At 36.0% G+C, this 21963-nt stretch overlaps 3 protein-coding genes and 1 pseudogene across 6 annotated transcripts; 3 read left to right on the plus strand and 1 right to left on the minus strand.

The window, feature by feature from the left end:
- Positions 1–2043: 2043 nt before the first annotated feature.
- LOC142550236 (uncharacterized) lies at positions 2044–7987 on the plus strand. 4 transcript variants are annotated; one of them, XM_075659485.1, is made up of 12 exons: positions 2044–2228; positions 2836–4116; positions 4222–5301; positions 5405–5534; positions 5638–5726; positions 5825–6057; positions 6197–6283; positions 6372–6471; positions 6563–6767; positions 6848–6975; positions 7444–7504; positions 7605–7987. In XM_075659485.1, the coding sequence occupies exons 1-10, from the start codon at positions 2136–2138 to the stop codon at positions 6949–6951; spliced, it is 3402 nt and encodes a 1133-aa protein (XP_075515600.1). In that variant the 5' UTR covers positions 2044–2135; the 3' UTR covers positions 6952–6975; positions 7444–7504; positions 7605–7987. The 4 variants fall into 4 exon arrangements, with proteins under 4 accessions (XP_075515600.1, XP_075515590.1, XP_075515592.1 ...); XM_075659475.1 differs by having other exon boundaries at positions 2836–5301; XM_075659477.1 differs by lacking the exon at positions 7444–7504 and having other exon boundaries at positions 2836–5301.
- A 1001-nt stretch (positions 7988–8988) lies between these two features.
- LOC142550252 (putative pyridoxal 5'-phosphate synthase subunit PDX1) lies at positions 8989–10252 on the minus strand. Its single transcript, XM_075659492.1, has one exon. The coding sequence runs from the start codon at positions 10103–10105 to the stop codon at positions 9173–9175; it is 933 nt and encodes a 310-aa protein (XP_075515607.1). The 5' UTR covers positions 10106–10252; the 3' UTR covers positions 8989–9172.
- A 2875-nt stretch (positions 10253–13127) lies between these two features.
- LOC142550262 (protein SMAX1-LIKE 6-like) lies at positions 13128–16850 on the plus strand. The gene is made up of 3 exons (XM_075659498.1): positions 13128–14447; positions 14665–14902; positions 15022–16850. Exons 1-3 carry the CDS (start codon positions 13258–13260, stop codon positions 16777–16779), a joined length of 3186 nt encoding a protein of 1061 aa, XP_075515613.1. The 5' UTR covers positions 13128–13257; the 3' UTR covers positions 16780–16850.
- A 285-nt stretch (positions 16851–17135) lies between these two features.
- Positions 17136–21603, plus strand: LOC142513223 (peptidyl-prolyl cis-trans isomerase CYP20-1-like; annotated as a pseudogene).
- The last annotated feature ends 360 nt before the right edge of the window (positions 21604–21963 follow it).

Genomic DNA, 21963 nt, shown 5'->3' on the forward strand with positions numbered 1-21963 from the left:
TTAATAAAATCAGGAAAAAAAGATGACTAATATGAAATATCTATGGATTCATACTAAATCTAAATGAACCGACTCGGTTCACGAGTTTTTTGAGCCGGCTCGAAAATATTTAATTCATATTCGAGCTTATCGAACTCGAGCCGAACTCGAACATGTTCGAACCTTTTTCGAGTCGAACTTGAGCCAAATTATTTTGTTCGATAGTTGGTGAGAGCCGCTCGCGATCTTTAGTATTTATTAATATATTATAATTTTATATTAAATTCATAAGTTTCGAGTATTTCGAGTATTTATTTTCTAGAATTAATTCAAATAGTTCGCGAATATGTTCGAATCTTTTGAGCCGAACTCGAGCTTTAATTCGAATCGAATTCAAGCCAAAAGTTTTAAAAACTTCAAAATTCTAATGGAGCTCAAACTCGAATAAAACTAATTTGAGTCAAATTCAAGCTTTCATATTCGACTACGCCCTAAGTGGGACCAATAATCGAAAAAGAACAAATTTATTTATTGCTCACCAACAAAAAGCTAATTCTAACATAAAATTCAAAATCATGGAATTATTTCAAATAATGCTTTTATTAGTGATTCGACTTACATTTATTTTAACTAGTGATCGCATATTATTCACCTTATTTGATATAAATTAAGAGAAACATACACTAACTTTTTCTTGTTCATTCATTCTGATTTGATATAAAATATAATTAAATTAAACTGAATATGATAAAATTATATCCGATACTAATGCGAATTCACAAGAATAATACACAAAACCCTAAATTTCTATTGAATTATATAAAAAAGTTTATCTAATTCGTTTTAAATTTAAACTATATGCCAAATATAAATATTCACCGTACAAATGAAATAATGTACAAGTCTGACAGAAAAATTCAATTTAGCATACTCACTCATCGTATCCATCAATGAATTGACATTCATCTATTGCATGTGATGAAATATATCCAAATTATATATTCCATAGGTTTGTCACCTTATTGGTGCGAATTTAAACTATACGCCAAATTTAAATATTCTCCGTACAAGTGAAATAATTTACAAGTCCGACAATGACGTCAAATTTTAGGTTAATTAATTCTATCACTCCTTTTTTCATCCTTGCCATTGTTCCTGTATGTCTATTTTTATCCTCGAATTATATCATTATTTTCACCCATGTTTCTAGCTAATTGGGGAATTATATCCCCGACCTAGCGGAGATTAAATTTTCGTCTTCGTCTTTATTTCTGCTTCAAATACTCGTTGAGTTGGTCAATGTATATTATTATTATTATTATTACTAATACTAATTTTCATTATTATCAAGACGTTATCGAAGATGGAGATATCATCCTCATAATTACCCCGATTTGTTGCGAGGATTTTAAAAAATCTTCGAACTCATACCAATAATACTTCCTTCGGACTCATCAAGTTTCGAGTTTTTTTTCGAGGTCGAACCAATCTGACAGCCTAATATATGGTCAGAGAACAAATTAAATCAATTTCACACGAATTATGTGGCACATATATGTGGGGTAGCAAATCCCAAATTATATTTTTTCTTGGAATCCAAGTTATTCAATTCTCAGACAAAATATAATAGCAAAAATTTGTGTGAGACGGTCTTACGGATCGTATTTTGTGAGACATATATCTTATTTAGGTCATCCATGAAAAATTTTACTTTTTATGCTGATAGTATTACTTTTATTGTGAATATCGATAGGGTTGACCTGTCTCACAGATAAAGATTCGTGAGAACATCTCACAACAGACCTATTCAAATATAATTTTCCTTTCCAATTTTTTTTTGGCCGAAAGATAATTTTGGAGATGTAAAATTATTAAATCGGGCGATTTTGATCATAAACTAATATTAAAATGTGTTTTACTTGAATAATAATAATAAATATATAAATAAAAGTCGACCATTTATTTATTTTTATTTTTAACTACTATGTCTTAGTTACCTTTTACAATCAAATTACCCAAAAATATTGAACTATGGGGTAGTAAAAATCAAGACTCTGATTTACCGGGGTGTCACTCTGCAATTTACTCCGATCAAACTCGTCCTCATTTCGTGCTAACTCACACGAAGAGCCACAAAAGGGATTTTTTTTTTTGCAATGGCGGCGGATTTTCAACAATCGGAGTGCGGAAGAACACGAACAAGAGTGGTAAACAATCGCGGGAAACTTCTTGTGCATGAAAAAGTTGAGGTAGTGTACTATTATCTTTTTTCTTCTCTTTTTTTCTCGTTGTCATGATCGAGTATGCAATAGAGTTTGATTATCTGGGTTCTTTTGAGTGAAAAAAATGGTATTTTTCGAAATTTTCTGGTTCATTGTGGATTTCTCCGGAGCCTAGTGATGCGATAATCTAATCATGCGAGATCGTTTCTTGCTTTCACCTGTATTATATTGTGTCCCAGGTCGCCCGCTCTTTTTGTAATTCACGTTATACCACGAAAATTTTGTGAAATTTTTGGTTGCATGTGGGTTTTGTTTTGGTTTTCATGCAAGGGGGAATTGAGATGTGATGCATTTAAGGAATCGAAAGGGATCGAATGTATTAGATTATTTTCTTGATTGGGTCCATTTCATCACGCAAAGCTTATTCTAGAAATGAATAATTGCATGGATTTCCATCAACTGTTCTCTTTTTTCCGGTAGCAAATTACAAATTTTCGTCGGGATTGTCTGTATAAATATGCCACTAATGTTCCGTGATGCCATTTTTTCTTCAGCATCTACTGCTTTGATTTTCTATTTACCGTCTCCTTTTGGGTTTGGGCAATTTTTGTTTAGCGTGGCGAATTATGTGCAGGTGAGGAGTCTGGAGGAGGGGTGTCTGGGCTCATGGCACCGTGCGACAGTGATTTGTTGCCACAATTCTGCTCGTACGGTTCGGTTTGAACACATTCTCTGTGATGACGGTTCAGATAATTTGATAGAACATGTGGAGGTATCTCCTGTAGTTTCCGGGGTTGTCACTGGTGAAATTGTAAAATCGGATTATTATCGAGGGGTGATAAGGCCTTTGCCACCTTCATGTGTTCCAGGGCCAAGGTTTCTACACTATGGACAGTGTGTTGACTTTTTTTACCAGGATGCGTGGTGGGAAGGTGTGATATTTGACCACGTAGATGTAAACATGCAGCGGAGGATTTATTTCCCTGATATGGGTGATGAAATGGTAGGAAGCATTGATAAGTTGCGCATCAGTCTAGACTGGGATGAGGTTACTGAAGAATGGAAACCTCGGGGTAACTGGCTGTTTCTTGAACTGATGAAGGAATTCGAGCAGGATGGGCCTCTGCCTGTTTCTTTCAAGCAAATTTGGTATGAAGTCCGGGGGAGGAGTGGCTTTGAAAAGCTCAAAGAATGGACTTCTTGTGTACAGTCTGTTTGGAAAGAATTGGTGCAAGAGGTTTTACGTGACAATTTTGTGATAGTCATTAACCATCTTTTGAAAGATGCAAACTCTTGCTGGCACGAAGCAGAGCTAGGAAACTCTTTGCCGACTTTTTCTGAAGCAGCTCTTGATGCCGTTCTGAAATCTAACCAACTTGTCCATAATTCTCTTGAATATACGTCTACTGAAAGTACATGCCAGCTGGGTGGTAAAGGAATGCCACCAGCTTGTTGTCTAAAAGATACATTCCTCAGTCAGGACCAAGAGCTTGCAGTTCAGATTGGCTTAGAACATATTTCTACCAAGCTCATTAATGAACAATCTATATCTGTTTCTGCTCCTACTACTACTTTGCAAATTTTATCTCAAAATCTAGATGACACAAACAGAGGAGCTCCAGGTACTAATCTAAGTTCACATTCTTCAGAGCTCAGTATTTCAACGCAGAAAACGAGGCTTGAGTGGCAGTCAGTCATACCTGGCTTGGTTCCTGGAGATGAGTTTTGTCCCAATGCCATTGATAAGTGCACTGAGATATATAGGCTGAACCAAATGCCTCAAAGTCCTGATCTATCAAATGCTAGGAAACATCTATTGCATTTGGGCTGGAAGATTGAGTTTGCCGATGATAACGGGAGGCAAAGTGTACGTTATTATTCCCCTGGCAGGGAATTGTTCTACTCACTTCGTCAGGTTTGTCTAAATTTTAAACATTATTTTCACGAGTCAACACCTGAATCTGTAGTGCTTTCACCAACCTCCAAGTATAGTAACAAATATGTGGATAGTTCTCAACAGGAGGCTCTTTTATTTCCGCTAGGTGAAAAGTCCCAATCTTCAAACGAGTTGTCTGAATTTTGCACTCCTGATACAATAGTCACTGAAGCTGAATATTGCCCTGAAGCAGTAAGTGATTATTATTGTATACGCTCGAAGGATAAAAATTTCTATGACGGCTCAAATAAGAACGTAAAATTAAAAGCCCTTCAAGTAAAAAAACACTTGTGTGCTCTTGGGTGGTCTTTTTCTTATCATCCAAAAGGAGACTACAGAAAAATACGGTACACCTCACCTGGCGGAAAAATATTTTATTCTCTGCGGTCAGCCTGCAAATGGTGTATTGAAAATGGTGCACTCGGTCTTCCATTGATTGCCATTGAGCCTCAGGGAAATGTCCCATTGTTGAATGGCACATTTGAAAAGCTTCCGAATGAGCCTACTGTGAAAGGAGATGTTCAATCATTTGATGGTGAAGCTCATAAAACCAGCATCCAGCAGAAGAAGAGGAAGCATGATAAACCACGTTGTGTTGAAGGTTTAAGACTGTTCAAGAGAGGAAGGAAAACCCATTCATTAATGGAAGAAAGAGGAGATAAGGAAGTAGATTCAACCTCAATATGTTGGTCAAGTAAAAGAGTTAAGAGATTAGCTGAATCTTCTTCTCAACGAACCCCTCAAACCCCTTTGTCGCGGTTGATCGACAATAATATGGTTTTGCCGAGAGCAAAAGTTCAATATCGTGGGCGGAAAAATGAACGTTCAATGGCTGAAGGCAGAATAACTCGTGAAGGGATCAAATGTAGTTGTTGTCATAAGATCTTTGCTATTAGTAAATTTGAGGCACATGCTGGAAGCACGAATCACCGACCTTCTGCTAATATTTTCTTGGAGAATGGAATGTCTTTGCAGGAATGTTGGTTGCAACTGAAACAATGTACTAGTAACCAAAGTTCAAGGCCAGAATCCAACAGTAAAAAGAAGGCAAAGCGGCACACTAGAAAAAATGACTGCATATGTTCTGTCTGTCACTATGGAGGAGAGCTACTTTTATGTGATCTGTGCCCATCATCTTTCCATGCTCACTGCCTTGGTTTAAAGGTATTTTCCTATAGAATCATCTCATGTTCAACTTCAACCCTTCATCGTTTTACTTCTGATAAAAAGTGATTGAGAGAGCTAAATTCAGTTTTATTATTCTCAGGAAGTTCCAAATGGTGATTGGTTCTGCCCATCATGCTGTTGCGGAACTTGTGGTCATGGAAGTTTCGCCAAAAATGATGAACAATTTGCAGATTCCTCTTTTCTCATATGTAGTCAGTGTGAGCACCAATGTAAGTTAGCTTTAATGGTTGGTTGTAATATTCCTGTACTTGCACAATAAAGATGCCAATTCAGGGGAGCTTATATCATACTCTAATTATCATTTTCGTGCAGATCATACTGGGTGCCTCGGAGATAAAGGGACTATAAAGCTTGAAACTTACCCTGACGGACATTGGTTCTGCCAAGATTCATGTGAAAAGGTGCCTAATTTGCTGTATTTGATTCATAAATTGCTGAAAATGACTAGTTTTATTAAATACTAATGGAATATTTTTAATTTCATTCGATGTTTCTGCAGATATTTTGTGGTTTGAATGAGATCTTGGGAAAGCCTATTTCTTTGGGTTTCGAAAATTTGACTTGGACTTTAATAAAATACAATAGAACAGATTCGTATGGTCATAATGCATCTGATAACGAGAATTACAGCAAACTCAATGTTGCTCTCAGTGTGATGCATGAATGTTTTAAACCAGTCAGAGAGCCTGGCAGTAGACGGGATCTGGTGGAAGACCTGATCTTTAGTAGTAGGTGAGAGTTCGTGTAGATATATATGCTCCAATATATCGTTTTACAGAAATCATGTGGAATATATACTTATTCCGGTGCCTTGTGGGTTATACACGGTGCACTAAATTGCATAAAAATCATTATATATCTGAAATTGCAGGTCAAAGCTAAAGCGTTTAAACTTTCAAGGTTTTTATACTGTAATAGTGGAGAACAAAGATGAATTGATTTCTGCAGCTAATGTGAGGTATTGTATGGTAGCATATTCTGTAATTATATTCTTCTTATTTGTAATGTTAAAGTATCTCTGAATTTGTTGTTTTGTTCGACTCCAGGATCCATGGCAAAAAAGTGGCGGAAGTCCCACTGGTTGCGACACGGTTTAAGTATCGTCGACTTGGAATGTGTCGCCTTTTGATGAATGTACTTGAGAAGGTGCGGTATTTTTTTCACTATTTAGGCCCTTCTCTTTTGTTGTCCTCTTTCCCCTTTATTTGCTGATAATGTTCACCAGCTCTTTCTACAGAAACTCGTCGAGTTGGGAGTGGAGAGGCTCGTTTTGCCAGCCGTTCCTGATGTTCTCAACACTTGGACCACTTCATTTGGATTCTCCGTGATGAATGAATCTGAGCGACTAAACTTTCTTGACACTATCTTCTTAGATTTTCAGGGCACAGTTATTTGCCAGAAAGTATTAAGAAGTGATTCTTCCAAGTTAAGCCAATTAACGGGTACTCACAAAATGTCCCGTAGTACTTAGTTTAAGTGTGTGTATCTACTATCAGAGAATCTGACATACATCTTTCTGCAGAAACTTGGGAGAAAACGAGTGAGCATGCAGGCAAAAACGTCATCGAGTTGGATGCAGATAGTTCTGTTTCTGAAGTTTTACAAACTGAGAGTCGAGAAGAGTGAAAGTGTAGATCAAGGATGTACATGGTAATGCAATTCACTTTATTTGTGGTGTACAAATCTTGGCTCGTTTTGACACTCGTGCTCCATTATAATTTTTTTTGTGATTTCTCATCACTCTTATTTCTAATTATTTATTTGCGGTTCATGTCATCGTTTGAGTTACTAGTCTTTAAAAGTGCACAATCTCGGTTTTGATACCATGGGCTCGTGCTGCTTCTACAAGTAAATGTCGAAAATGAGTTGGGTACTGCGTTTAAAACGATTATTTATTTCTTATTTTCTTTTGTTCCAAGAGATTATATTATAGGTAAGTGGGGTTATTGGTAGGATTAAATTACTGAGGAACCTTTGATCTTAATCTCTCGGAGGTGTATATCACAATTGATATATGTACCGGAGAAGACCATCAAACACACGAAACAATTTTGTCTTCGTTAACAAGTCTTCACTGCAGCTCAATTAGTCCTGATTTATCGTGCTTCTTATGCTCAGCATCGCAAGTGGTAGCAGCGATAACATGAGCAATCATGGGTTGGCTCCGGTGGCTATCCTGGTACTCAATGATAAAAATTTTGAACCATTTTCTTGATTTCTTGATTCGTCATCTTTGAATTTTCATTTTGTTACGAAAGTCATGTGAGTTGCGTGCACAGGCGAATCAAGAAGCTCGTGTAAACTGGACACCTTTCCAGTCTAACATCAGCACCGGAGTGCCCTGTAGGAGTCAATAATGAGAACCACAGTGAAGACAACAGTGTTCCTCTCCAAATGCTGCTATAAACGAAGGAAAATATCAGCCTGTTGAGCTTACTTGTAGAAGTTGATTGGAGGAATAAACGCTAAGCTTATTCTGACAAATTGATGAACGCCCACACCACTAATAATCTCTATTTTTTTGTTCCTTTTTTGCCTCTAGTCAGTAGTTATTAACTGGATGTGGCTGAGAAATAGTTGAATGCTAGCATTTATCACATATAGAATGGCTGTAAATCCTGCTCATTTCGCTCTCTCGGGCGGTAGTTTGTTGAGGATATATCCGAAATTGTTACCTTGTTTTACTTTTCTTTGATCTTAGTATTCTTCGATGTATGTTTTTTCTGGGATCATACAAGTATATAATTTGAAGAGTTCCAAATATCTGAACAAAATGTTTGAAATCTTATTGTGCGGCTGCGCATTTATATTTCTCACTAATCATTAATGAGTTTTCTAGCTTTTTTTTCAGTACTTCTGCCAATACTCAAAGTGATCGCACTTTTTATGATCTGAAGTTATCTTCAGATGGTTTGTTATAATAATGTAAATCGTATTAAAAAAAATGCATTTTGGACAACCTGGCCAGGTTGAGTTTGTGCCTAGATTGAACAAGCAGGGGACGTTCTATTATTGCATAAAGAAAGGGATATAAGATAAGACATGTCAAGGGATTCAACATCGTCTTATCAAAAAATTTGAAACAAATTGTCATGGTTCTACAAACTCATGGTGGTGATCGGTATCACCTTCCGAGAACCATTTCATTGGAAAATGACAAGTGTTCGCCGACACCCACTACTAGTATAATGGCATAAACCTCAAAATTTTATATGGCAGGGGTGACCCGAGGCGAGGACGGATATCGATTTTCATCAGCACCATCCAAAAAACAACTAAAAGCCAATGCTCTATCAACCACGAGTAATCTATCTTGTTCTCCATTAAAGATTTTGACATCTACTTGCAACGGGGCAAAAGAGCCCCCCAACTTCCCAGAGACCCACAAAACCAATTGGATATCCAACTTCGTATATTACATTGACCAAATCTCAACATATAGCTAATCTTCTCACAAGTTTTAATACAAATATGACAGAATTAACAGTCCCACTGGCTGTTCATTTCAAAAGACATTTTTATATCACGGTACAGGCCAAAATCAAAAATCATCCATACGAATGTGAGAATATCCAGAAGATTTACATAGTTTCAATGTAACTTTTCAAATGTTTGTTGATTCTTTAGAGTTGCTCTATGTTGTCCAGCAGAAGACAGTGTCTCCACTCAATCATGTATCATAATTATTGCATTTTCCAGTACATAAACAACATTCTCAGAGAATTTCATTGCTGATGATAATATGTATCATATAATTTATGACAATCATGAGGGCCTTAAGAATAGAGCAAAGAAAAACATCACAAAAATAAATAGAAGTTGATTCGTATCTGTTTCCACATTCCACTCACTCGGACCTATTGGCGTACCTCTCGACCTTATCATCTTTGAGGTTAATCCCCACCATAGCTTCCCCAAGGCCGCAACTCACATCGGCCAGCACCTGCGGGTCGCTGTAGTGGGTGACTGCTTGAACAATTGCACGCGCACGAAGTGCTGGGTCACCGCTCTTGAACACGCCAGAGCCGACGAATACGCCGTCGCATCCCAGTTGCATCATCAGCGCTGCGTCTGCGGGAGTAGCCACACCACCAGCGGCGAAGTGGACCACAGGAAGCCTGCCCAGCTGCTTGGTCTGCATCACCAGGTCGTACGGTGCCTGGATCTTCTTCGCGAAGGTGAAGACCTCGTCATCGTCCATGTTACGGAGGACGCGGATCTCGCCCATCACGGAGCGCACGTGGCGCACAGCCTCGATGATGTTTCCCGTACCAGCCTCTCCCTTGGTGCGAATCATAGCAGCACCCTCGCGGATACGACGCAGCGCCTCCCCAAGGTTGCGGCAGCCGCACACGAAGGGAATGCGGAAGTTGTGCTTGTTGATGTGGTTCTCATCGTCCGCGAGGGTCAGCACTTCGGATTCATCGACATAGTCGATTCCAATAGCTTCAAGGATCTGGGCCTCCACGAAATGGCCAATTCGAGCCTTAGCCATGACGGGGATGGTGACCGCCTGTTTAATCTCCTTAATTAGCTGGGGATCCGACATACGCGCCACCCCACCTTGAGCCCTGATATCCGCCGGCACGCGTTCTAAAGCCATGACAGCGCATGCACCTGCTTCCTCCGCGATACGGGCTTGTTCGGCATTAACCACGTCCATGATGACGCCGCCGCGGAGCATCTGGGCAAGGCCCACCTTGACGGAGAAGGGAGACTGTTTTGAAGTCTCCGTAATTGCGCCGTTGCCATAAACGGTGACGACTCCACTTCCGGACATTTTCGTTCGATCAAGTGATGATAAAATCGCAGTTGCGGCGCTCGAGATAAAGGGCAGGGCAAGACCAGACAGATGTAAAGCGAATTGGGAAGGGAAGATGTAGAAAACGAAGAAATGGAAAAGTAAGGCGGTCGAACGATTGGGACTTGAGTGGCGTTTGGGCTCATAAATATTGCTACGTTTTGTTTTTAATAAAATTAAAAAAATAATATATATTTATTATGGATGTCTTTATTTTTATATTATATATATATATATATATATATTCTTACATATATAGAAAATTATATCAAACTATTTTTGGGTTTTTCAAATAATTTTCAAATGTTATATCAGAAATCAAATGATTATGCGTTCAAAACAATAACACAAAATCATATTATAATATTTTGATTCTCAATCGCTACTCATGCAAATGTAAATTCAATTCAATGAATATTTGTTGACAAAATTTCATTTGATTCGATATGCATATTAAAAACTATTCTAAAAAAATATGATACAGACAATAGAAACAAATATTGCAAAACGATTGAAAGTTTATTATCCATATATTTTTAGGCTCTGTTTTTGTACGTGGGATGGAATAAATAAATGATTAGTAATTATAGTGATTAAAAAATAAGATATATGGATTAATAACATGGTGTGATAAATAACATGGTGTTTGGTATAATTTTAAAATGATGAATTAATTTTGTAAATTTTATTGCAATGACCAAAATATACCAACTGTTAATTAAATATATATTCTTAAAATAATTGGATAGATAATTAAATATTTATAATTATAATTTACATTTATTAAAATTAATTTAAATATATTTATTAGAAATAAATTTGTAAACATGTATTTTCTTTAATAATTAAAATATCAATAATATTTTGAATATTAATGTTAAATAAAGTTTAGTAATAATTACAATATTATTATTTTTTAAAATAATTATAAATATTCTTAAAATAATTTGATAGATAAATAAATATTTATAATTATAATTTACATTTATTAAAATTAATTTAAATATATTTATTAGAAATATATTTAAAAATATTACGGTAATCATTAAACAAAATAAATTAGAATTTAATAAATATTTATTTTCATAAAAAATTTAATTAAAAAGATTAGAAATTTATTTAATTTAAGATAGATTTGCATTACGTTTATTTTCTTTAAAATGATTAGAATTAATTAAGATAGATTTGCATTATATTTATTTTCTTTAAAATGATTGAAAATAATAAAAATATATGAAATTAATTTATAAAAAAATATAATAAAAATTTAAATATTATATTAATTTATCATTATTATTGTTCAAAAATTATACATTATCACATATTTGAGAAGTGATATTTAATCACACAAATAACATAAATAGTGAGGGCTTTCAATCATAATCAATGGCCTCCATGCTAAATTAAAAATGAACCAAACATGAGATAAGTGATGATTATTTAATAATCATCCCCTTATCATGGCTACCAAACATAGCCTTATAATATTGTTTATCACCTATTTCACTGATGTTCACGTAGAAACCGCAGCTATTACACCGCAATTTTTATAGTATTATTATTTATATTTAACGTAGGTTTGTTGTGAGACGATCTCACAAATCTTTATTTGCGAGACTGGTCAACTATACCGATATTCAAAATAAAAATTAATAGTCTTAGCAGAAAAAATAATATTTTTTCATGGATGACCCACATAAGAGATCCGCTTCACAAAATATGATCCGTAAGACCATTTCATGCGAGTTTTTCTTTTATATTTATCATAGTTTCCCCATAAGAAATTGGTTTGATTTTATGACTGTGTATTTAAATTTTATCACTTATAGCGGTGGACCCATACGATCGAACCTAGTGGAGACTTTCTTGGAAACATTTGGAATAGCTGTTACTTTCATTAGCTCACATTTCATTGTTTTTTTAAATATTCTATAATATCAGTCTTGTTATTATATTTATTTTTTGTAGTGTTCTAAAACGCGATAAACAGTCGACAAATAGACTATAGATGTCTAAATATTTATTTCTTTTAATTTATTTTCATATTTCTCTAATAATTTATTTATATCATTTTCAAAATCAAAATTAACATATTCATATGACTGAAAATAAAATCATAACCAAATAGGGACTGAAAAAAGTTGGTGTCAAAGGCATTTATTCCGGTCCACTGACTTTTAAACATAGTGTGTGTGAAAAAAGAAAATGAAAAACATCAAAAAGATATGAAAAAGACATTATTGGACACAATTCAGACGCGTCGTAACTCGTACACACCCTTTTTTTGGACATGAGCGGCGCCTCCTGATTTTTCTTTTGAGGGTGCTAATTCATCCTTCTTATTCATTCTAAATGATAAATTATGTTTTATATTTTAAATATATATTACCTTTAATATTTAATGAAGTGATGTTAATTTTTCTCAGACAAAAAATTGAAAATTCTCCAACTGTAAAGTCTAATATTCCGATATTTTATTTTAAAAAAATAAGATGTGATGGAGAAAGTTTTGTTTTTGTTTTAAACCAAAAAATAAATAAAAAATCAGTCAATTTGAAAGGATCCAATCCAAATATGGTAAAAATTTATGTGATTTGGTTTCACGGATCGTATTTTATGAGACGAATCTCTTATTATTTGGGTTATCCATGAAAAAATATTAATTTTTACGCTAACAGTATCACTTTTTATTGTGAACATCAATAGTATTGATATGTCTCAGAAATAAAAATATTTATCCAAATTAGTGTGTAGAAGCAGAGACACGTCCAATTCCAATCCACCTGATTAAGAAGATGAGCGGGGTATTGGTCGTGACCCGTTTGCTCATACGACGTCGGTTTGTAAATAATAAATAATAAAATGATATTCTCCTATTACCATTCGTTAACGGGCCCCACCCGCTTAAATCCTGTCTTGTCTTCTCTGCCACTTCTTTAAAATAAAAAATAAAAAAAAAATTATTTATATAAGAAGAAGAAGAAGAATATCATCCAACAACAAAAGATTATTTTTTAACAAATAAAATATATATAATTTTTTTTTTTGTATAATTTTCTAAACCCTGCGACAGCGAGGGAAGTATTTTTACATATAATATATATAATTTTGTACGGATAAGTTCGCCGGCGATGCCTACGCCGGTGAGTGTAGCACGCCAATGCTTAGCGGAGGAGGCTGCGGCTACTTTAGATGATGCCGTCGCGGTGGCTAAGCGGCGGAGCCACGCGCAGACGACGTCGTTACATGCTATCTCTGCTCTGCTGGCTCTACCATCCTCGAGTCTCCGTGAAGCGTGTACACGGGTCAGGAGCAGCGCGTGTCCGCCACGCCTTCATTTTCGGGCTCTCGAGCTCTGTGTTGGAGTGGCCCTCGACAAGGTTTCGGCTTGTAAATCCCTCGGTGAGGATCCGCCGGTTTCGAATTCTTTAATGGCTGCGATCAAGAGGTCCCAAGCCAATCAGAGACGGCACCCCGACACCTTCCATCTGTATCAGCAGCAATTGAGTACGAATTATTCGACTCAGACGTCGATTTCTGTTGTGAAAGTTGAATTGAGGCATTTTGTTGTCTCCATTTTGGATGATCCGATCGTTAGTAGGGTTTTCTCTGATGCTGGTTTTCGAACCAACGAGTTAAAATTGGCCGTTATAAACCCGCTCACCATGTCGAGATTCTCGATGATTCCTCGCTGCCCGCCTCTATTTCAGTGGGGGTTGAGCGATTTAGAATCGAAAGATCGCGGCTCTAATTTTCTATCATGCAAGACTGCTGCAGAAATCGGTGACGAGAATTTACGACGAGTTGGGGAAATTCTTGCGAAGGGAGATAAGAGAAATCCGCTAATGATTGGTGTTTGTGCTAAAGATGCGTTAAGTAACTTCATGGATGGTTTGAAGAAGGGTGAAACAGGATTTTTGCCCAAACAAATTGATGGGCTGAGCTTGATCTCTGTCGACCATGAGTTTTCTAAGTTTATCAACAAAGATTTAAGTGAAGAAATGATGGAATTGAAGTTCAAAGAGGTGGATGACATGTCTAAGAATTGCCATGGAACCGGGATGATTGTGAACTGTGGGGATCTTAAGCCTTTTGTGGATGCCGAATCTATAAATTCTGTGAATATTTTGATTTCACGGCTGAAAAGTTTGTTGAGCAGCTCAAAAGGGAAATTGTGGGTGATTGGTTTCTTGGCAGGTGATGATGATTATAAAAAACTATTAGAGCGGTTTCCTTGTATTGACATGGAGTTGGATCTGCAAATGCTGCCCATTACTTCTTCCAAACCTTCCGCAAGTGGAGGAAATTTTTTTAAATCCAGGTTTGTTTCGCCTTGTTACTTTGAAGCACATGTTAATTTTTCTGCCGCATTAGTGTTGCATTGTTTGTTTCCAGTTTCAGAAGATGACTTTCATTTAACTCGGGCTCCATATTATGTTTCTGCCGCATTAGTGTTGCATTGTTTCTACTTTCTCATTGTCCATCTACATATTTTTACTTCTGACTCATCATGTTAATTTTTCAAACTTATGCTACAGCTTGATGGGGTCGTTTGTTCCATTTGGTGGATTCTTTCCCATGCCATCGGAACAAGACACCCGAGGCTCCGATGCAACTCAATCTTCAAGCCTTTGCAACTTATGCAATGAAAAGTATGAACAAGAAGTTTCCGTTCTGAAGGGAACACCCATTGATGCAGATTATCAGTCGACTAATCTATCTTCTTGGTTGCCAATGGCTGAATGCGAGACAAGCAAGAGATCGAATACATTAGAGGTTTGTCTTCCATTAAATTTTGACTTTTTTTGTCCAGTTCATACAAGTAAAAAACGAATTCAAACTATGTTTCTGAGTTGATACTTGGTTTTTTAAACATGTCTGTCATTTCAGCGCAGGCCCAAGATGAAAAAACTCTATTGGATTTTAGAGTTATGGTGCTTCATAGAAAATGGAGTGGCATCTGCCAGCAGCTTCATCGCACTTGTACATCTCAAGATACTATTTCTGAAGCCGAGTTACGAACTTTTAGCATTCCACCATCTCATAATGTTCCTACTAGGAAACTCAGTTTTCAGGTTGATTCAGTATTGAGTAGAAGCATAAGTCCTGGCACACCTTCAGAATTACTGAATCGCTCTTCCTCCAAGCCAAAGTTTTCTAGTCCCAATGCACTGGAATCTGGTGCAAATGTATTAGTTGAGGTACCAGCACAAAGCTTGGAGATGGATGCTCTTCCAAACCCTTCCTGTTCTCAGCAACAGACGGTAATACCTACCTCTGATATTTCTTTGACCACCGATTTGGGGCTTGGAACACTTTATGCTTCTAATAGAGAAGGAAGAAGTAGACCCAACTTGCAAGGGCAGAGTTTCCTTAAATTGCCTATAACCCACGAGAATACCCCTGGTCAAGAAATGCAAGCATATACAAAAGGCCTTGAGTACCCGTGGAAAATTCTGTCCGAGAAAATTTGCTGGCAGTTTGAAGCCATTCAAACTATTGGTCGAACTTTATTTTGTTGTAGAGATGGAGATTCAAGACATCAATGTCCAAAAAAGGGAAATCATTGGCTCAGCTTTCTGGGACCTGATAAAGTGGCTAAGAGAAAAATAGCCGCCACACTTGCTGAGATAGTTTTTGGTGGATCGGAACACTTTCTATCTTTGGATCTGAGCTCTCAGGACGCAACTGGCCTCTCTTACCCTGGCTCGATTTTTTATAGTTATGATTCAATATATCATGACATGAAATCTGAAAGGAAAATGATAGTTGATTGCCTTGCTGACGAGTTGCGCAAGCGTCCTTTCTCTGTTATACTTCTGGAAAACATAGAAAAGGCAGATTTCTTGGTCCAGAATAGTCTATCTCAAGCTGTCAAAACTGGAAAATTTTCCGATTCCCATGGTAGAGACATCAGTATCAACAAAGTTATCTTTGTCATTGCTTCAAGGGTTTTAAAGTCTGGTGAAGATCTTATTTTTAGGGAAGCAGTATCTGAATTTTCTGAAGAAAAAATATTACAGGCCAGAAATCTGCAAATGCAAATTTTGATTGGATCTGTCCACGGAGATATCAATAGTCCAACAACTGTTTCAGTTACTCCGGGCAATGGTGTGTATAAAAGGAAATTGGCGAATCACGAGTCTACCGAGTCTGTGACATCAAAACGCTCGCGCCAATTTTCAAGATCCATTATTGATTTAAATTTACCCGTCGAGGATATGGATGAGGACATTGATATTTGCAGAAGCCATGGTGAGAGTGGTAACTCGGAAAATTCAGAGGTATGGTTGGAAGAGTTGCTTATTCGTGTTGACGAAAACGTGGTCTTCGAACCATTTGACTTTGATTCTCTTGCAAAGAAAATATTGAAGGACATTGATGTAGGATTACAGAGAACAGTTGGAACCAAGATTTTACTGGAAATTGATCAAGAAGTTATGGTTCAAATACTAGCAGCAGCTTGGTTAATGGAGAGGGAAAACGCATTGGAAGATTGGATTGAACAAGTTCTTTTTCCGAGCATAAAGAAAGCACGACAAATGTACAACGCCACTTCAGATTTTGTATTAAAATTAGTTTCATGTGATGGCCTTGTTGCGGAAGAGCAGGCTCCTGGATTGTGCCTCCCTGCAAGAGTCATTGTGAACTGATGATGTTTTTCGGATACTTATTTTGCGATGTATGTATAGTATATATATTCAAGATGAGTTATTTCGTGATATCAATGGTGTCGGAGTTTAAAACATACAAGAAACCTCGATGGTTTCTTGCAGCAGTCCTGATTGATTAGTTTTCAGGCCTCGTACTCACCCTCAGCACAATATTTTCTCTGTATTTTTATGTTCAAATAATAACAACCTCTTTTCCAATCTATGGAAGAAGCATATTAAAGTTTTAACGTTGTACGCCCTTTACCCACTAGCCCTTTTCATTCTTCATTTGCCAGTTGATTCAATTCAAGCTACTGGAGAAAATCATCGCAATATTTACACAAAACTTCTCTTTAATGGCAGGTAGAGTTATTTACTGCTATTTATTATAAAAGTTATTTTAATATATAAAATGTAGAATTTAAAGAATTACCCTCCAACCTATTAATAAAATAAATTAATATAATAGGTTTGTTGTCATTTTTTGGCTAGTCCCTGCTATATACAGCTGAAAGAAAGTAGAGTAAAATTGACTGTTAGTTTGCTTTTTATTTATATCTCTAATACTAGAAAATACCATAATTATGTAGTATTAAATTATGAAAAACTCAATTATTGTAAATTAATCGGTATACAATACTGTCTCGTTGTTATCCAAAATCTTATTATTTTAGAACACCACTAATTTTTTTTTTAGAAAATCTTATAGAATTTGATTTCAAATTTAAATATAATCATTTTTTTAAAAATAATTACTTTATACAAAACAAGTTAATTAAAGAACAACTCTCTCATGAGACGGTCATATGGGTATATCTGATCCAAACTTCAAATAAAACGTAATATTTTTAACATAAAAAAAACAATATTTTTTCATGGGTCATGTAGAATATTAGTTTCACCAAATTTTTAGTATAAGAGTTTTGTGTTAATTTATTATAGCTTGCTAGTTGCCAAGAAGTTAGATATTTAAAAAAACGAGATAGATTTAGTGTAAAACATGTTAAGAATGGAACTTGGACCTAACTCAACCCCAAAAGCTAGCTCAAGGGGAGGATTGTCCAAGCCCATATATATAAAACTCCGAAATTATTTATCCAACCGATGTGAGACAATTAACACACCCCTTCCACGCCTAGGAATGAACATCTAGAGCGTGGAGTTTACAAATGACCCAATTATGGGCAGAACATGTGGCCTAATTATAGACAGTTCAACACATAACGGTGGAACCCGGGCTCTGATACCATGTTAAGAATGGAAATTGGACCTAACTCAACCCCAAAAGATAGCTCAAGGGGGGAGGATTGTCCAAGCCCATATATATACAACTCCGAGATTATTTATCCAACCGAGATGGGACAATTAACAAAACATGCTTTTGTTTAAAGAATTTCACAATTTATTTTAGAGACATATTGTATATATGCTCTATACAAATTGGCAAAACTTTGTATGAGACGGTCTCACGGGTTGTATTTTGTGAAACGGATCTCTTATTTGGATCATTCATAAAAAAATATTATTTTTTATACTACAATATAGCAATTCTACAAATTTTGTGATATGTGTTCAAAGCCGCAAATATTTGACTTTTATTTGATCCCAATGAACAAACAAATACAAACACAAGCACAACTAACCCAAAACCTCCCTTTCACGGGATCTCAATTTCAGCCTGCCAAGCGCAGGAATCTGTTTTAAATGAAGAAATATCGTGCTCTTTCATCTATACACGGGACCGCAGGCAACAAATTGATTACCACCTTTTAATTAATCTTTTTTTTTTTTGTTTTCAACAATATAGCATTCAAGCTTGACCATTCCTTTGTTTCTTTATGGCCCATCTATGATCTTCTTGATTATTTGGCCATCGAATGAATCCATATATGCACAAATTACGCACATCTCATTCGACGGCACAAGTAAGCTAGCATGATCATTTTTGTGATCATATTGTTGCTTTTAGTGTTTCTGTTCTTTCTTCTTTTACATTTGTACGCCAGAAAGTTCTTACCTCAAGGTGGTGAAACAAATCAAACCCCTCCAATCCTCATTATAGGGGCTCGAATACATCGGCGCGGCAGCTTCCTTGTAAATGTGAATAACAATGGCACCATGAGTCTAAGAAAGGCCGGTCTCGAGTCTTGTGTGATATCGACGATACCTCGATTTGTTTTCCAAGAAGAAAAGCAAGAGGAGGGGCAATGTGATCATGGCTTGGAATGCGTCATTTGCTTGAGCCCATTTGAGAATGGACAAGTTGGGAGGAGGTTGCCATCTTGTGATCACGCCTTCCATGTCGAGTGCATTGATATGTGGTTGCACACGCATGCAACGTGCCCGATTTGTCGAGCCTCGGCCGTGCATGTGTCATCGCAGCCGCCGGAGGATGGAGTAGGTCCTCCGCAAGAATCAGCGCAGAGGCCTTCGGATTTGAGGGAGATGAGCGGTGAGGTTTCCAGTAGATTGGAAGTGATTGTTGAAGTTCCAAGTGTAGAGAATCGATGAATTAATTATAAGCAGTAATGTCGGAGAGAGTTGTGGATTTATATAAAATTTCAATTATGTACATTCTATAATCGTTAATTATTTTTATTTATACGTAAATAACAAAAAGCACAAGCAAATAAATTAAGTTTAATCAATATGTAAAATTTCAGGAATGATAAGAGCTATGTCTCACATTCTATAATCAGATCAGACGATAGGACAAAATTATTTTTTTTAAAATTTATATAGAATTGATGTATTTTTTGAAGTTTAATTTATTTGATTTTTCACAAAAAATTTTGTTAGACGGTCTTATAAATCAATTTTATGAGATATATATTTTATTTAAGTTATTCGTAAAAAATATTACTTTTTACACTAAAAATATTATTTTTTAATTATAAATATGAACAGAATTAGTCCAAAAAGTCGGAGGAAGAATTGAAAGTAGTGACTCACAAGGTTTTCTTTGATATTGAGATTGATGGACACCTGCTGGGATGATCCACTTCTCTGAGGACGCCATTTTATTCAAATTTCATTGAAATTGGTGGTCTATGTTTTGTTATCATCAGGATAAAGGTTGAAACATTGACCAACTCGATCAAACTTATCTTACTTTTCCGGGGGGGAAAAAACATTTTAATAGTCAAATCAATGGAATTTGATAATATCTGTTTGAATGTGATATATTGGTTAATCATGTGGATTATGTATATGGCTTTGCAATTTCTGAACTTGGTTGAAATTTCCGAATGCATTTAATTTGTTTCTTCTGGATGTCAATTACTAGGGAGGTATTGGCACAGTCCCGTCTCTTGTATATTTTATCATTTTCAAATATAGATTATACTTTTGATAATATTATATATTTCATGTTAACTTCTAAATGAAAGATTAATAACATTTTTTTCACTCTTTGTTGCTTTTGACAACTAATTTATGAAATTCCTTTTTTCAGGGCGTGGTACCATGGGTCTCTTTGGTAAAACTGTTTCTAAGAAGGTAAGATATCATCATTATTGAATTATTAACTGCACCAGTGACCTGGTTTATTGCTGATTTTCCCTTCTCTTGCAGAAAATTTTAGAGCCTCGTGCACAGGTGCTGTGGTTTCATCAGCCTTCCGTGATTTTTCTATCAACATTGTGAGGTCCTCAAAGAAAATGAGATGGAGGTCAAAATTGACTCGTTATGAAGTTTTTTTACCATGCCTTGAGTGATTCTGAAGATCACTGAAACTTAATATCGAATAAAGCAAAATGGATAACATATCTCTGTAGCTAATACAGTATTACTATCTTACTAGGATGATACTGATAACCATTAAGTGCATGCTTATCAAGGCCTGGTGGAGCTAGATAATCTGATGATTTCATGTGTCATTTCTTTTCTGAATTCTAGGGAGAAGGGCATTGGGAAACAAGGGAAGTCTCTGCATTACAAGGGAAGCGTAATGCACAGAATCATACCTGGCTTCATGATTCAAGGAGGTGACTTTACTCTGGGTGATGGAAGAGACGGGGAATCAATCTATGGGGAGAAGTTTGCTGATGAAAATTTTAAAATCAAGCACACTGGACCTGGTATGTTAAAGCCTATGCTGGACCAACCCAGAGAATTGAAAACATCCGCACAAATTAAGAATCAAAATGATTTCGATGACACCCTTTGTCCGGTTTTCAGGACTTTTGTCGATGGCAAATGCTGGGCCCGACACCAATGGCTCTCAGTTTTTCATCACAACTGTGACAGCCAGCTGACATTTATCTACTCTTTTGTTCTTGTTCATAACAACACTCATTCATCTCTAATATTGACGAATAAGGATCCTCTAGTGTGCATAGCATGGTATTGTGCACAGTAGAGACATTGGGATCCACATGATCCAATGGTGATGATGTGCACAGCACCGGATCCATTTCCAATATTAACCAAAAGTTCTAACTTCATTTATTCTTCATCTGGTGATAATTGAGACAGTATCCCCATACCTAATTGTTCTGCATCACCTTGCACAACCTATATGGTCTTTTCTCTGCATCTTATATTTGATGCTTAATTGCTAATTCCTCCTCTGTCAACAGGTTGGATGGTCGTCACGTTGTCTTTGGGAAGGTCCTATCTGGAATGGACGTGGTATATAAAATGGAAGCTGAAAGTAGGCAAAGTGGAACGCCAAAAAGCAAAGTTGTAGTAGTGGACAGTGGTGAACTCCCCTTATATATTGACATTGTTTTTCGATTGTGCATTGACAAAAATACCCTTCGTGCAAATTTGAACAAAATAAAACTTATTATTATTGTAATGTAAAGATAAAAATAATAGGACATAAATATCTCATCATTACTAATAATTAATTGACATTTATCTATATACCTATAAAAGTATGGATGATGGACAAAGTTTTTGCATTGTGATTTCACTGCATTGCCCAAAAACTATGCATTGTTTATATTAATTGCATGGGCATTGGTGAAAAATATATATCTATATATATACCTACAAAAGTGTGGATGAAGGACATTGTTTTCCAATTGTGCAATGACAAAATCTATATACACTTCAAGAATAAAATGTGACTCCTATATTAATTTTATCAATATCTCATCTTTATACTACATTTAAATGTTTTCTCACTACATTTTTTTCCAATAATTTTATTGTAATTTTTTAATCTATATCTATATA

This window comes from Primulina tabacum, chromosome 1 (assembly GCF_025594145.1).
Source record: "Primulina tabacum isolate GXHZ01 chromosome 1, ASM2559414v2, whole genome shotgun sequence".
In the NCBI taxonomy this organism is placed as follows: Eukaryota; Viridiplantae; Streptophyta; class Magnoliopsida; order Lamiales; family Gesneriaceae; genus Primulina; species Primulina tabacum.

What these genes read in the sequence shown, in the direction of transcription:
- LOC142550236 (XM_075659475.1), top strand. Translation starts at nt 2,136, where the DNA reads ATGGCGGCGGATTTTCAACAATCGGAGTGCGGAAGAACACGAACAAGA. An exon ending in GCCAAGATTCATGTGAAAAG is followed by an intron (nt 5,727 to 5,824) that starts GTGCCTAATTTG and finishes ATGTTTCTGCAG; the next exon opens with ATATTTTGTGGTTTGAATGA. An exon ending in TGATGAATGTACTTGAGAAG is followed by an intron (nt 6,472 to 6,562) that starts GTGCGGTATTTT and finishes CTCTTTCTACAG; the next exon opens with AAACTCGTCGAGTTGGGAGT.
- LOC142550262 (XM_075659498.1), top strand. Translation starts at nt 13,258, where the DNA reads ATGCCTACGCCGGTGAGTGTAGCACGCCAATGCTTAGCGGAGGAGGCT. An exon ending in GGAAATTTTTTTAAATCCAG is followed by an intron (nt 14,448 to 14,664) that starts GTTTGTTTCGCC and finishes CTTATGCTACAG; the next exon opens with CTTGATGGGGTCGTTTGTTC. An exon ending in AGAGATCGAATACATTAGAG is followed by an intron (nt 14,903 to 15,021) that starts GTTTGTCTTCCA and finishes ATTTCAGCGCAG; the next exon opens with GCCCAAGATGAAAAAACTCT.
- LOC142550252 (XM_075659492.1), bottom strand. Translation starts at nt 10,105, where the DNA reads ATGTCCGGAAGTGGAGTCGTCACCGTTTATGGCAACGGCGCAATTACG.